Source organism: Cornus florida, unplaced genomic scaffold (genome assembly GCF_030987335.1).
Source record: "Cornus florida cultivar Cherokee Brave unplaced genomic scaffold, ASM3098733v1 CherokeeBrave_3.0.0_Hap2_Chr11, whole genome shotgun sequence".
Classification (NCBI taxonomy): Eukaryota; Viridiplantae; Streptophyta; class Magnoliopsida; order Cornales; family Cornaceae; genus Cornus; species Cornus florida.
The window spans coordinates 116,257,636-116,274,453 of record NW_026775581.1 but is presented as its reverse complement, the minus strand read 5'-3'; the positions used below and the strand labels follow the sequence as shown (position 1 = coordinate 116,274,453).

The following is a 16,818-nucleotide window of genomic DNA, read 5'->3' as shown; positions in this document are numbered from 1 at the left end:
AAAAAAATTAGGATAAATTATACTCAGACATCTAAGATTAAGTCATTTTTGAAAATTTTGGTTTTAAATTTCACTTATATTTGAATTAGTGGTTTAACATTTCACTGTCAATTTTTAATGGGGCCGTAATACTTAGGAGATATTAAATGACTATGTTACCCTTTGACCTCCCATTGACTATTTTTCTTACCAAACTACTCCTATCATACAACTTCATCTTCTTCCTCCTCCGCGTACCATCATCATACCCAATTCACGTCCGAGGATCTCCTTCCTGTCATTGTTTTCTTGCATTGTGGCAGATTCACCTACCTTAGTGCCAAAACCAAGGTCCACGACGTCATTTGCCGTTGCAAGGTCCCACCCGTTGTTGTCTCTGTCAACTACCGCCTCGCCGTGAAGACAAATTTGATGACGATACACATCCACCCAGAAAGGAGACAAGCCGGCAAAATCTTAGGCGATTGTTCAATTAATTAATCTGCCAAAGATATAAAAATATGTTATTATCAATTTCCACAATAATCCATCAAAACCCAAAAAGAATGGACACGGGTGTATATTATATATATATATATATATATATATATATATACACTGAGGGCCTTTTTGTCATTTATGATTATATATATTTTGTATTAAAAAATTGAGGTTAAAATAGTCAATTTTCATGTGTCAGAGGCTAAAAAGTAAATTGGGATGTAAGTGAAAGTTAAAACCAAAATCTTCATCTACCTGAAATATGACCTAACCTCAGGGGATGTCGGTGTAATTTACCCAAAAAATTATCACTTCAACAAAGAAAGAAAATAATATTTCTTTTATATTTATCACTTTACCATTTTATATTTAGAACACAAATATATAAGTAAGAAGATAAATATATAGGTAAGAACAAAATGAAAATTTAAAAATAAAGAAAGGGTTAAGATTAATCACAACAAGCTTATGACTTGTAGATATTTTAATTTTGTATTTGATAAAATAAGGCAAAAATCTGTATTAATTTTTTAAAATTAATCTTTATAACTCTTTCTTTTCATTTTTATTTTTTAATAATAAAATCCTATATTATATCCATCCATATTCTCCCATTTCCTTTCTGTTTGTTTAATGAATTTTATTTATTATTATTTTTTTCTTTTCCTGTTTAATGATTCATACATTCCTTTCTTTTCTTTCTATTTCTATATAATTAAATTGGGTCAGTTCCGTTTGGATACACATAAGAAAAAATAAAGGAGATGGTAGTATTAGTTATGAGATAAAATAAAATAAAGGAAATGATATCAATAATCTCTATTTATGTTTGGATGTATATGAGAAAAAATAAGCAAAATGATAGTATGATATGATAGGAGAAAAATGAAAATAACGGATAATGACCAAATTACTATCATGCTTTTTAAAATAGATAAGACATGAGTGTAATAATAATTCGATCCTTTTAATTATTGAGTGCAGTTTCGAAATTATGAAACTACTACTTAAACACTATTATTTGTTTTCCTATCTTCTCATTTTTTTGAGAGATATGATATGAAGGATAAAAAAGAATGTCTATCTCTCCCTATCCTATATTTTCCTTCATTTTAAATAACCCAAAAACAATCTACACTATCTTTTCTTTTCTCTCGGATTTGGAAAGATAGGGAGAAAAAAGAAAAGAAAGATAATGAAAGTGTGTTTGGTTAGTTAAAAATGAAAGAAAAGAAAGTATATGTCTCAATAGGGAAGGATATATCTCAAAAAATGATAAGATAAGGAGAAAAATAATAGTGTTTAAATATTATTTTCATAATTTCAAATTTGCTCTCAACAATTAAAAGGAATTACCTTCACCTTTCGGGGAAAAAAAAAAAAAAAAAAAATTCAATAGAAGAAATTATTATTCCACTTATATTCCATCTATTTAAAAGGATATGATAGTAATGCTACGTTTGGTGTGCAGGAATGGAATGGAATGGAATGCCCATTCCAACCTTTCATTTGTTTGGTATGCAACTTAAAGTGGGAATGGCCATTCCATTGGAATGAAAATCCATTCCACAACTAAACCTATGGAATGGCCATTCCATTTCTAAGTAATTTATTTTAAAAAATCGACTTCCCAAAACACCCTCATATTCCAAGTCCAAAAACCACCATTACCTTCCATCACAAACATCTTCGCCTTTCACCACCACCACCACCACTACCACTGCCTTCCACCACCACCGACTTTCACCATCGCCCACCACTTTCCACCACCACCACTGCCACCGCCTTTCGCCACCGCTACCGCCACCGTTTGCCACAACCACCACCGCTGCCTTTCACCACCGCCACCGTCTTCCATCACCACCACTGCCATTGCTTTTCACTACCTTCCACCACCACCGCCGCCATCACCTTTCACCACCTTCCACCACCACCGCTGCCATCACTGCTACTGCTTTTCAATACCACCACAACCTTCTACCACCGTTACCGCCACAACGCTACACCACCACCGCCGCCTTCCACCACCGCCACCGCCACCTTTCACCACCACCACCACCACCACCTCTGCCGCCTTCCACAACCACCAACGCCGCCGCCATCGCTTTCCACCACCATCTTCGCCTTCTACCACCTTTTATCACCACCACCACCTTCCACCACTGCCACCGCCACCGCTACCACTACCACCACCGCCGCCGCCGCCTTCCACCACCATCATTATCGTTAATTTAATTTAATTTATTTGTTACTAAGAGAGATATTTTGGAGAATTCAATTAAAATTTTATTCCATTCTAAATTTTAAATTAGTCCAACCAAACACTTGAATGGTTATTATTATTCAATTCCTACATATTTCATATTTACACCCAAACAATAGAATGAGAATGACCATTCCATTCCATTACCATTCTCATTCCATTCCATTCCATTCCTGCACACCAAACGTAGCATAATTATTTGGATACGGAGGAGAGAAAAGAAATTAAAGGATAATATTAGGTACGAAAGAAATGAAAGGAAATGAAAGAATAACAATAATTACATTCATAGTTGGATAAATAAGAGAGAAAAGAAAGAAGCTATTAATATTCTTGTTTGAATAAGACAGAGGAAATAATATAAAAGAAATGATAGCAATCCAATTATTGTCAATAATTTTGGAGGTGATTAAATGTAATAATTTTAGAGACTAAATTTTGCATTATGAAAATATCACTAACTCATTTTTGTTTCTTTTCTTTTTAAATCCTCCCATCCAAACACAAAATTTCTTATCCTTTTCATTCTTTTCTTTTCCAATCCCCCAAATCCACCCATCCAAACGAGGCCTAAGGTTTTAAGAGTGGATTTGAGTGAAACGAGAGTTTTGTAGATCACTATCCTTGCGTTAAACTTGATAGTTGGGGTTTAAAGCTGGGAAGAAACGGTTTATTCTTCTCCGGTGAAGGAGCTCAAAGATGTTTGGAATATGCTCCAAATGCCCACATCTTACATTGATTGATTGACTCCTCTACGTTCGTGTTTTAAAGGTCCACTTTCTCTTCATTTATAATCTCTATTATATGGAACACCAATCCACATACACATATTCCAACGGCTTGGAAGAGGCTTCTTGAATCTATGCTATATATAAATGGTGTATGCTGATTTAATCTTTCCAATTGTCTGTCATAGGTAAAAGTTATAGTTTTCCCAATTGCTTATCGAGAAAATCACGTAGTTTAAATGGGTTGAAGATTGTATGTAGAGTCAATACGGTTCTTGCAAGTTTTTATTTTTATTTATTTTTTTGATCAGGTAAGTATTCACATGCACATTTTGCCCACGCTCAGGTTAGAATCCCTCATATTTGAGAATGGAGAGGTTATACAATTGGGCTAGAGGCCTTTAGGTGTTTCTGCGACTCTTTCATTGTTACTGCCACATAACACATTGTTTTTATTTTAATTTTTTTGGGATAATTGATATGTGTTGGTTGATTTTTTTTTTTTTTTTTTGTTTTGGAAATAAAACATTCATATGTCGAAAGTAATTGCAACCTGTACCCTTCATGCAAAAAAACCACCTATAATATGAAAATATTTCAAACAATCCCCTCTGCATCCATTATTATGAAGTGTAAAAAGAATTTTTCTTACATGAATATTGTACATACGAAGCCCTTGCAATATAGATATTGTGCATGTGTATATAACCCCCTCATTTGGTGAAAGGGTAGCTCTGTAAAATTTGTACTGGCATGTTATTTTTTGCACATTTTGAGTATTACAAGAGGTTTCTTGGATTATAAGGAAGTTATATGCATAATATCCAATTCCAAGTATTTTTATTTTTTTTATCTACACTTGAATTAGTAGTGGTAGGGTGAAGTCATTAGTGAGATTTGGTTTTATATTTTTACTCCTCCTCATTATTAATGCTGTATCATGTATGCATTGATGATTGCTTGTAAATGACTTCAAGTTGATGGTTGCTAGTGTATATGGATTATCTTATACAATCGCTTATTGTTAATATTTGGTACCGTAAATGGATTTATGCTTACTGTTGAATGCACCTTGTGTTGTATGTGGGCTGATTTTTGTTAGTGTTATTTAGTTTTCTGTCCGAATTTCTTATTGTTACTATTTGGTACACGTATCTAATTTATGTACTGTCTAATATTTAAGATAGCAAATGATAAAATGCAAAGATCCTTTCAATAGCATTTGGTGCTAAATGTACGATAGGAAGTTATTCCACATCTAATGGGAAGCCAACAAGCATTTTTGTCAAGACTTTTTTGTTTTTTCTTCAATAAAACGGTGACACCTAAATGTAGTTAAATTTTATTATTATATGCATGTAGTATACAAAAGTTATTTTCATTGCCATTTTCATTTTTACTTTATGAAAAATTTGATTCGTAAGAATCTAGTTGGAACAAAAATTGTTAAACATGAAAAGAAAAAAAATGCTTGAGTTTGTAAACATAGATATTGGCAATAACATATTGCAATATATTAATATATCAACATTGTAGACTGATACATATATTAATATGTCAATTATTTTTGTAAGTTTAAATTGATGTTAAATTTATTTCTACACGTGGATATGGTGTACATAATATATCTATCGAGATAAGAGAATAGATTCCATGATACCAATTGGTAAGATCCAGATTCTCTCTCGTACACAAACATGTCGAGGGCAGATGTTGTTTTGAAGCTCTCAAAACTATGCTGTTTTCAAAACACAATCAGTTGCAAGAAAATTTGCTGAAGTTGTTTATTTTAGAATTGGAAATCTATGGCCGGGGGATAATTGATAAGGCTTTTTGTTCTAAGCATTGTGTATGGTATATTTTTTTCCCAAGTCAGTGTGTGTGACATTTTCTCATGCAGGTTTTGGTTTGTAACAGTGGTGAATTGATATTGACTCCCAGAAAGGAACTCTGGAATTTCGTCAGAAGTGAACCTAATGCCGGACGGGGTAAGTCTGCTGCCTGCTTCTGTACACTAATGCTCTATTTTTCCCGATGCAATGTACCTAATGCTTGACTCATTTTCTATCAAGGGCAATCAATTGATCCTCTAATTACTGATGCTTCTGGAATGTAAATGTTGTAATTCAAATTTTTTATTTCCCTGAAGTGTGTTTTACGTGCATGGGCTTGAGATTCTTTGTAGCCACTTAAATTTCAATGCGTGCAATTTTAGCTAGTGTTCTTGGATTTTATTTCATTTATTTATAAGCAGAAACTTGATAACCTTGTGGATATGTCAACGTACTGTCTTCAAATAATTTTTAGACTCTATTTTGTTTAATTTATCTACTGCCCACCTCTTTAAAACTCTAGTTCTTTTGTATGGTTTTTGCTGTCAATAAACCTCTGTGTTACATGTGAAAGAGCTCAAAAACCAGCTATTTCAACCTTCCTTAGGCATGCCAGATTGCCAACTCTCTGATGCATACTCAATAGTGTGGTTTTCGTCTCAAATCTAGAGGATTAATGAATTTCAAGTTTTTAACTCTTGCACATATTTTGATAGCTTTATAAAAAATAAAAAAAATAAAAAAAAAATATGTTGCTTTTCCTTTTGTTGGTTTTTTCTCCTTGTTGCTTCGGTTAGCTAACTTTTGGAAGTGTTGTTTATTAGATTGGTCTGTTTTCTTGTATTTGGGAGGTATGCCTCTCTGTTTGTAGTTTGTAGTTTGGTGATTAATAAAAGTTTGGCTTAGGGAAAAAATAATATTTAAGTGGAAAATTGCAGAGGCCAGTTATGTGTAAGACATATATACCAACAAAGAATGACATCTTAAGTGGCACAGAAGCTGTAATATGATCTCCTTATTACTACTACAGATTTTTATTTTTATTTTTTATCATGGTCACTGATGACCTGGAAATTGTTTTTTGCTGCCTTTTACAACTTGGCGTTAACGGCCATATCTTTTTCTTTTCTTGTTGATTTTCCAAGTTACTAGCTGACTTCTAGATGAATGCTCTGTTCTGTTTTGTGCGAACAATTCTCTGATTCTATGAGAATGCTGTGGCTGTATTCAGTTAATGAAAAGTTTTCTCAAGTGTACGAGTCAAAAATCCTCATATGGGAAGTTATTAGCTTGCATTGTTTTGATTATAAATAGAAGTGCTATTTAGTTTCAATATCCATTAATTATATTCTCAAGAATGTACTAAATATGAGATGTCGAACAGTCTTAAGTATGGTAATGTCAACATATCTCCAAGAAAGTGAATCCTAGAAATGAAAAGGAAACCACTTAAATGTTTTAAAGTGAAGAATTGTCGGTGACAGATCACAATACATCATGCAGCAAGTACAACAACGATAGCCGATCGGGGTTTATCGGTGCAATACTCAATGAATCCTAAATTCTGTTGGCTTCACTCAGTATCAGTTTCATCTTGTCAAATGGCTTATGCAGTGAACTGTATAACATAAAAACACAAATCAAGTTTTATTTCATGCAGTTCTTATCTTTTTTATGTAGAATTATCTTACTCATACTATGTGAGGTACCTTTTCTGAAGGCATGCATGTTCCTATTCTCACCCAAATGAATTCATGCAATAAGACTAGCTTCTGGAGTTCGCATGATGAGAAAGAGGGGAAACTGCAGACGGGGATCTTGCCTACCACGGTCACACCTCTATCTACTGCTCAAGGAGCTATTGCATGCAATGAGATGGTTTATGTCAATGGATACAAAGTGAAGGCTAGTGCCGCATCTAAACTTGGGGCAATTTTTGCAAAATACGGCGACATTTCTGCTAATTGTCAGTTCAAGTCAGCGTCTGCGAGGGTTTCCCTGCTTGGGTTTGTTTGTGATCTTGTTCAGCGGCTGCAAAGCAATGCCATTACTCACATTATTACTGAGCTTAAAGTTATAGAAAATGAAGTATCGGATGCAGAGGCGGCCAAACTTGAAGTTTCCTGGCCGCGCGAGCACTTAGCAAAGATCCATGTAGTAGAAGAGGTTGGTCAGAGATCTTCCTTGCACAAGAATGCAAAAGCAAATAGCATCCTTGTCATTAAAGCAGCCACTAAGGAGTTGGAACAGAGGCAAGTGGAGCTGGTGGCAGCGCAAGAAGGTGTTAAAGAGGCAGAGAAGTGTGTAAATGCAATGAAACTTGTAAGCCAAAAGATTGATGACACCATTTTGGAGTCCGAGGCTGAAGAATATTTCTGGCGGCGATGATTGAATGGCCTCTTGTAGCTTGTAGGGGCTCTCTCTTGCCATACACAAGTCACATAACAAAAGAAGTGAAATTTTTTATTCATCAACAATGTCACACTTATCTTTCGAAGCATAAGTGAATGATGGCTTCCCTCAACAAATACCAAATGAGTAGTGCTGCTTTGCAACTGCAATGAACAACTTGAGGTGGGATGATTGGAGAGGGAAACTGAGAGTGAATGCTGATGTATCATTGCCCTTTGCATTTTGAAGAATCTCTCTTTATGGTGGCGAAAATCGGACCTGTACATTAAAATAGCTGTGTCAAGTTACTTATTGGAGGCAAAAAAAAAATCTATCTTAGTGCTAGAAGGGAGAACAAAATGTTTACTTATGTAATAGGATATAGTTAGTGTGTGTGTGTGTGTGTGTGTGTGTGTGCATGCCTGTATTCGCAACTAAAAGCACGAGTGAACTTGCCTTAAAAGATCTATAGATATGTTTGGTTAACGAATCAAATTCAACTTTTATTTTAAATGATGCACACAATTTGAACGAAACAAAGGATTTCATGTACTTATTAATGTAAAAAGGAAAATAATTTTGGAAAATTAAAGGTTCCCAAAAGATTGTACTTAGCTCTGAATTGGTTTGGTGCAGCTGTGGTCTATCGAGGTCCATAGAGAAAGATTGCGAAATGGTGAGTGGGTGAGTAGATATGTGATGGGTTCAATCTTTTACATATCTGAATCAGTTCAGAAGATACCCTGATCTGAATATGCATGATCAAGCTCTCCTCTCATAGGTAAGATTTATATGGTTTAAAATTTATATGGTTTTTGTGAGGAGTTGACAGCCCAAAAAAAAAACACTTTCGCTCTAAAAAAAATGAATGGATTGAGTTTAAATTATTTAAGAAATGTAACTTAAATTTAAAATTAAGCTAAATTTTAAATAACAAATTTATGTTATTTAAAATTTATATTAGTAAAGAACGTCGATTATGTATTTTTAACATCTCTAATTTTAAATCGATGGATTGTTTGGAGTCGGTTAGTGTAGGTGGGAATTAGGGCCGGTAAAGGCCAGGTTTGGAGTCGGTTGAGACTAGGGTTGGGAAAATAAGGAATACTGCATTACATTCTATGTAACAATTTGATGGATTGTTTAAATGAAATTGTTGAGATTGATTTGTGGTTTAAAATGCTATGACATTCCCTAATGCATGATCCCGATACTCTTTCATTGCCCTTATTTGTTTCGTGGCTTAAGGGAGTCCAAAGTTTGCGTCTTCGGGATCTTTTACTGAGCCTATGTGCTCACCCATTCCTTTAATATTTTTTAGGTTATGGCAACGATGCGGTTGAGGAAGGACCCTCACAAGTGTACTTAGGGTTAATAAAAGCACCATTTTGTATTATCTTGTATTAGACGCTTTAATTGATGTAAATTCTTGTAAAGTATTATAATTGTGGCTGGAAGGGTCTAAACTTGTATCTTTATCCCGTCGGAGTATGTTTTAATGTAAATGATGTAACTCAAAGGTTTTAATTGATGCCTTGCTTTCATTTACCATACTTATGCATGTTTGATTATATTGAGATAGGGGCATTTAGGTCAAAAATGACCAAATGGGTGTTCAGGATCGCGAACGGGGATAAAAGGAGGCAAAAACCCCATTTCTGGGCTGCTCCGAGCACTCCCTGCTTTATTGCGAACGCTCGGCGCATGCGTCGGGGTGCCTAGGACACACCTACAGAGCGCTCCGAGAGTATCTACTGAGTGCTCGGGGCATGCGCTAAGGTGCTTGTGGCACCCTCAGAGTTCTCCGAGGACATCAATGGAGCGTTCTGTATTAGATTTTAGGCGCTGTTTTTTTAAAAGTTTTTGTTGGCCCCGAACTTCAATGTATGGGTCCACCAAGGTATTTGGGGAAGCTTAAATCACTATGGCCCCGCTGGAATGCGAGTAAATTGGCCCGGAATGACATTTTTACCCTTTTGAGCCTTAAAATGGGTGAGCTCGAACCAAGTTATTTTCTTTCATTTATAAATGATCCTAAGCAACTAGATATAGCTATAGCCTAGAAGACAATTATAAGATCCCTAATGCAATGAACGACCCAAAAAGACCGATTAACCCTTGTAACCGTAAGTGAACCAAATTGTAACCGAGGTTTTTTTTTTCTTTATCCAGAAGCTATTTAAAATGATTAGAATCGATCATTAAGACTTCATATAGACTTTAAATGCCTTGTACGGGTCACATAGACCATTTTACCCTTGGGTATATACAGGTCGGGTCGGGACCCTGTTAGCGATCCGGACCCCTGAGTTTGGGTCGTTACATGAAACCCTAACCCAAGTATTGTATTATTTGTTTTCAATTTGGGGATTATTGTGTAGATTGTTTAACCTTGCGAATTAAACTTGGTTGTACCAAGATTAGTTGTCTTTTTAATTCTTTAATTTGCACCAAGATTAGTTGTGTGTTTAATGCTTTAATCAATCTTCATATGATTTTTACATTGTCTTATGCAATGATTATGGTTGATTGATCTCAACATCTCCACTTCTTGTAGTTGTGTGGATGATGGTTAAATAATGGTGCTTAATTGATGTATTTGCATTTTATTTGATAATTCATGCTTAGATTTGATGGGTTGTGCTACAACATTAGAGTAAAAGTATCCAGGTATACAATTCATGCTTAGCTTTGTTGAGTTATGCATGTTGATGCAATTTATATATTCTCTTGACCACGATTGTGTGCATATAGCCACAATTCTTAATTGCACAAATATATTTTCCAAAATTTGATTGCAATGATATAATTACAAGGCTTAGATGTGGATTCTATGACTTAAATTTTTCAATGTCTTCATTCAGTTATCCATTTATCATTTCTTTTATTTGCATTTGTTTAGTTTCATTAGGATTATAAACAAACATATTTTCTATTTAATCACATGTTCACTAATTGTAAATTGAATGAAGCTGCTAGGATGATAAGCAAACATATTTTCTATGTAATCACTTGTTCACTAATTGTAAATTGAATGAAGCCGCTAGTCCATGTGGACGATCCATACTTACTATACTATATAGTAATAGTGGTGGTTTTATAAATGTAAAATTGACTTTCCGAAGTTTTCAAAACCACATTCTTATCGACCTTGTGAAGCGATTTCTCACGAGTTATGTCAATTTCTACCGGTCTGGGTTTCCTAGCTAAAAATTCTGGTGTTCGAGAAATTGAAAATCATTGGATTGATAATGATTCAGCCATTTGTCAACGGCGAAGAGCGCACGGAATCAGAGCTCTGACTGACGAAAGTGCTGCTGATGAATTTGAGGTGTTTCTGCTAGAAGGATCGAACCAGAACTAAGAGTTGGCAAACGTGTTCGGCAGTGGATCGAAATCCATTGATTTGGTGGCGAGAGATGTCTGCTTCTATGTGTATATTTTGCCTCAACTGTAATTGATTATGAAGCATCAATTTATATTTATGGCGGTCGGAGATTTTGAGTGTTATGGCCTACATGGTTAATTGATGCTTGTAACTTGGAATGTAAGGTGAAAAAAAAAAAAACTTGGAATGTAATTATTTGATGAATTAATAATGTAATTCCTTGATGAATTAATAAAATTTGTTATATATCAATTTCAAAAAATAAATATTTGCCATGTTAAAATGAAAATTTGAGCTCATTTGTTGCTTTATATACTCCAATGTGTACTTTTTTATTTGGTAAAAACTTCGAAAGAACAATTAGGATAGTGGATGAACCAAGTGTTGTGGCGAGCACCAACAGTGGCTGCAAAGCCATGGACGAACTGTAGATTTTTATTTTATTTTATTTTATTTATTTATGAATTTTTGTGTAATTTTATATCATATCTCAACTGCAGTTAGTCCTCAGTTAGGCAAAAGGGGTAATTTGTTACCATTAGTAAATTGGGGTTGTTTTTTGCTCCCAAAAAAAAAAAGAAAAAAAGAAAAGAAAAGAGAGAGGGTGTTTTGCAACCTTTTGAAATTAAAGGTGGTTTTTTGCACTAATTACATTTAATAATATAATAAAAGTTGCACATATTAAATAGAAGCAATCCAATAATTTTCCAACAGCTATCAAGATGTTAGCATTTGTAAATCCTGTTTTGTTCAAACGGATTAATTTATTGGTATCCTACAGTCATGCAGAAAACATGAAGTCCTTACCTTGCACTTTTTCAATAGGAATAGCCAGACTATGAGTGACATGACACCACATAATAAGAAAGCCACAAGTGGAGCTAAGAACACCAAATTAGATGCACCCAATTTCGTAGGCTTCTTTGGCATTTCATTCTGGTTTGGTGGTGAAACATTTTTAATGAAAGGTGGAAGGAGCAGCAATGGGTCGCCAAAGTAGGACTCTTTCTCAAATGTTGCAAATTGCCCAGTTGTGGGGATCACACCAGAAATGTTGGGATTGTATGAGATGTTGAATTTGCTGAGCTCATTCAAGTTGTTCAAGCTGGTTGGGAACGTGCCTGAGAAATTGTTATATGACAAGTCCAGGTTTTCTAAGCATTTGACATCACCAATTGCCATTGGAATTTCACCAGAAAACTTGTTCTGTGAAATGTTGAGGACTACAGGTGGCATTTGACTAATCTCTGGAGGGAGAGAACCATTGAATTTATTTTCACCCAATTGCAGCATACTGAAGTTCTGCATCTTACCAATCTCAAGAGGGAGTTTACCGGATAATTGGTTCCCGCTAAGTTGGACATAACCGGATATCTGAAATGTCCGGACAGTTGAGCCAGGCGCACACACTGGGAATAGACCATATCCTTTCAGCAACTTATCCCAAAGGTTTCTGCAACTCTTCTATGTAAGCAATGTGTACACAAAACTAAAAGGAGGATAGTTTGCCGGAATCCACCTCCTCATCACCAAGCACTCACCAGAACCAGAAGCAAGTCCATCACTTTTCTTATTTAACTGGAAGGTTGGAGTCGCATTCAAACCAATATTTGTCAACTCAGGTGGGATTGTCCCAGAAAGTTGATTGTTCGCGAAGTTTAACCACAACAAGCTATTACAATCCCCCAACTCCAGTGGGATTTCACCTGTTAATTCATTGTTCGCAAGCATCAACCACAAAAGAGAACTTAAATTTCCAAAGGTTGGTGGTATTGAGCCGTTTAGCTGATTGAAGGAGAGATCAAGAGCTTGAAGGCCTGTCAACTTTCCATATTCAGGTGGTATATTGCCAGAGAAGTTATTGCATGCAAGAATCAAGAACTTCAAGCTCATCATTTCAGAAATTTCAACTGGTAATGGCCCCGAAAAATTGTTCAACCTCAGGTCTAGCCTCTCAATTATCGGCAACTTGAGAATTCCAGAGGTGTATAACCCCCGGTATATGAATTATTATGTAATACAAGAAACTTCACCTGCCTGAATTTCCCAAAAATTTCTTGAATATCTCCCCCAAAATTGTTCTTGCCCATATTCAAAAAGGCCAACTTACTCAAACCCAAAAGAGACTCCGGAATTTCTCTGAAAAAATTGTTGCTCCCCAAGTAAAGCCCTTCAAGACCCGAAATCGATCCAATTTCTGCCGGAATTTTCCCTGTGAAGTTGTTTCCCCACAGATTCAAAATCACCAAATCCTTACAATTTGAAATTTCCTTTGGAAATTCTCCAACAAATGAGTTTCCTGACAAGTCCAGAACTTTTAGGCTACAATTTCCTGAGAAAATCGACGGCGAAATAATGCCATTGAAACTATTCTCAGATATAGCACACTCTCTCAGCTTCCCAAACCCTAGCCATACATCTCCACTAAAATTGTTGGTGCTCAGATCAAGATATTGCAATTCCGGGCACTCAGAGAAAAGATCACCAATCTCGCCGGTGAAATTGTTTGCCGAAATGTTTGCAAGAATCAAACGGTTACAAATCGCCGGAAAACTCAACTGAATTGTGCCGCTAAATCTGTTGACAGTTAGGTCGAGAACCTCCAAGCTGCTGAGTCCGGTCAAGTTAAGCACTCCGCCGATGATGTTATGAGACAAATTCAGATATTTGAGGTTCTGGCACTGGCCTAGGTCGGCCGGAATGGCTCCGTCGATGGTGTTCCTCGAGAGATTTAGGTGCGTGAGGGCGGTTAAGGACGAGAAGTTTCCGAACATGTCGCCCGCGATTTGGCTCCCGGAGAGGTCGATTTCGGTGACTCGAGCGCCGGAGCACAAAATTCCCGGCCAATCTCACGGCGAAGAATTCTGTTGGTTCCATTGGGCATATCGTCCTCTGTTCAGGGGATTTCGATCTTCAAGGTGTGTTTTCAGGTTGAGCAATGCTTGTTTATCAGTCTCTAGTGAATCTCCAACACCATTAACAACCTTACCTGCAATTCAAATGTTTTCAGAATTACGAATTTCTGTGATTTAGGTCAATTCAAAAGAATCATTCTCGAAAAACTAAAAAAAAAAATGATTCAGCAAACTACTACTAAATTATTACTACACACAAAATGATGAATTAATGCATATACACTTATATATGTGATGTATTAATCATACAATTATATATGTGTATAAACATGAATGAGAGATTACAAAACTTAGACTGTGAGTACCTTCAATTCACATGTTCCCAAACTTCCAAATTACAAAAATTTAAGTCAAATCAATAGCGTCAATTTCGAAAAACTCGGAAAAAAAAAATATATTCAACAAACTACTAAACTTGTCGTACACCATACAAAATCACGAAATATATATATTTATATATTCACACATGTATATATATGTGTATAAACAAGATTGAGAGAATTACGAAACTGGAGATTGTGAGTACCATTTGTGTGTACCTGCAATTCACATGTTTCGAGACTTCCGAATTAAAATTCAACTGAAATCAATACAATGATTCTCGAAAAACTCAAAACATATATATTTATATAGATAGATTATAAAATCTGAAATTGTGGGAGCGACAGTGTGTTTGGCGCCATTAAACACGAACAAGAGCAAGAAAATAGTTGGTTGGTTAACAGTTCCGTAGTTCTGAACTAACAGAAATTTTTGCAGAATCAACAAATAAATGGATTTTTCCCGGAAAGTTTGATTGTATGATCCAAACAGAGGAAAAGAAATTTAGATGTAATGAAAGGCATAGATTAGCGTACCTGTAATTAAGATTAGGAAAATGATTAATGCGATGGGACGTGGATCGGTTTCTTCCTCTGACATGGTCAATGCAATCTAATCTTCTTCTTCTTCACTAATCAAGAGAAAGTTGTTAGAGGAGCTATCGTGACTTAATAGGTAACCTCTATCCGAAAATCTTAAAATATATATATTATGTGTGCATATACGTGTGTGTTTATATATATATATATATATATATATATATATATATAATGCGTGTTGACTGTATAAGATTGTGGTTGAACTTAGAGCGCCTGCAAAGGGACCAACAGAATTTCCTACGAAGTGCTTGTTAAATTCTACAATATTTTCAAAAAAAAAATTTCAATAATTAATATATTTATGTCATCAAGAAAAATTAAATAAGTTAGATCTAAAATATTAGGCGAATAATTTTTAGGGCAAAGTACAATAAACACCTTATCTAATTTTTTATCAAATAATCCCCTCCAACCATTTGAGGGGGGTAAAAAAGTATATGTTTGGACCAAAATCATATACTAATATATATTAGTGTTAAAATCATAATCGGTTTCTTCCTCATGATCAGTATTGTAATCTAACCTTCTACTTCTTCTTCTGGTTAGAGGAGCTATCTTTATCAGAAAATCTTATACTAATATATAGTAGTGTTAAAATCATAAACCCCCTATATTTCTTAAAAGATCACATAATCTCTGCAAACATAAAACCTTCACAACTGTGAAAGAGCCGTTAACAATGGTTCTGCAAGACGATAGTCGCAGACCCTCCAAAAATACCAGCAAAAATAGAGTATATATATATATAGGGACATAAAATTTGTGTGTGTGTGTACAGAGAGAGATTTATGATATATATCTACTGATCATTGGTTGTGTAAGGGATATTTGCACAGCAGAGCAGAGCAAACGATTATTCTCTTTAACTGGGTCTGGGGTTTTAAAGGGTATAATGGTCATTAAATGGTTAAAAGAATAATTTGGTCATATAATTAAGGGATAATTACATATAAATGGGGTTAGGGCTCCGTATTTACTCAGAGGCGGAGTCAAAGTTTCATATTTCCCTAAAATGAATTGCTGACGTGGCACATGAATTATTACTGTTCAAGAAATGTTTTGCCAAAAATGTCCTTCTCACTTTTTTTAGTGTTGCCTAAAATGCCCTTTCTCCATAATTTAATATATTGCCCTAATTCGTTCGGTAAATACGATCTTCTTTGGCCCTAAAAATAAAATTCTCTCATTCGCTGCTCTCTCTCATCGCTGCTCTCTCTCTCTCTCTTTCTCCACGACTCTTTCTAAGCCGGTCCCTCCACCCTCTCTCTCTAGCTTTATCGCTGTAGGAATTGAGAAACCCAGCTCAATTTTCAGTCCAGCTACAATGGGCTCAGAAGAGGGATCAAGGGTTCTCGGTGAGCTTCAAACCATACATTTGTCAGTGCATTTTCATTGTTTCAGTTGAATTTTTCTTGTTTTCTTTTTTCAGCTGTAAATTTGGATTGAGTTATGATGATTTGGTGTTTCTTAAGCTTTTTTGTTGTAATGGTTCTTGTTTTTGTGTTTTCTTCTTATTGTAGGCTATTGGGTTTTCTAAAATTAGGGTTTTCTTCCTATTGTAGGCTATTGGGTTTTGTAAAATTAGGGTTTTCTTCCTATTGTAGGCTATTGGGTTTTCTAAAAATAAATATAGAAACTACACAACAGGAGCCAGCTGCAACTCCTTTTTTTTTTTCACTCAATTTAATAGGAAAAATGTAGAGAGCGTGATTTTACATCATGGATCGCTGGCACTTATAAAATGTTTTACATAGCACTTGAAAAACAAGAGTTCAAATTTGAGGAGTTGTCACTTAAGAAGCAAGGAATTACTCTTATCGTGCACTATGGTTGGTGTCTCTCAAATTCGTTGTGAATCAGTTGCTCTGTTTCCAATTTATTTTAATTTTAATTTTTTTTTT

At 35.2% G+C, this 16,818-nt stretch overlaps 1 protein-coding gene and 1 pseudogene across 2 annotated transcripts; one reads left to right on the top strand and one right to left on the bottom strand.

Annotated features, from left to right (window-relative positions):
* The first annotated feature begins 3,220 nt into the window (after nt 1-3,220).
* Nucleotides 3,221-8,093, top strand: LOC132285123 (uncharacterized). Of its 2 annotated transcripts, XM_059787290.1 has the most exons (3): nt 3,221-3,514; nt 5,372-5,459; nt 7,073-8,093. In XM_059787290.1, the coding sequence occupies exon 3, from the start codon at nt 7,179-7,181 to the stop codon at nt 7,689-7,691; it is 513 nt and encodes a 170-aa protein (XP_059643273.1). In that variant the 5' UTR covers nt 3,221-3,514; nt 5,372-5,459; nt 7,073-7,178; the 3' UTR covers nt 7,692-8,093. The 2 variants fall into 2 exon arrangements, with proteins under 2 accessions (XP_059643273.1, XP_059643272.1); XM_059787289.1 differs by lacking the exons at nt 3,221-3,514; nt 5,372-5,459 and having other exon boundaries at nt 6,955-8,093.
* A 3,449-nt stretch (nt 8,094-11,542) lies between these two features.
* On the bottom strand, nt 11,543-15,019 carry LOC132286644 (probable LRR receptor-like serine/threonine-protein kinase At1g74360; annotated as a pseudogene).
* Nucleotides 15,020-16,818: the final 1,799 nt, after the last annotated feature.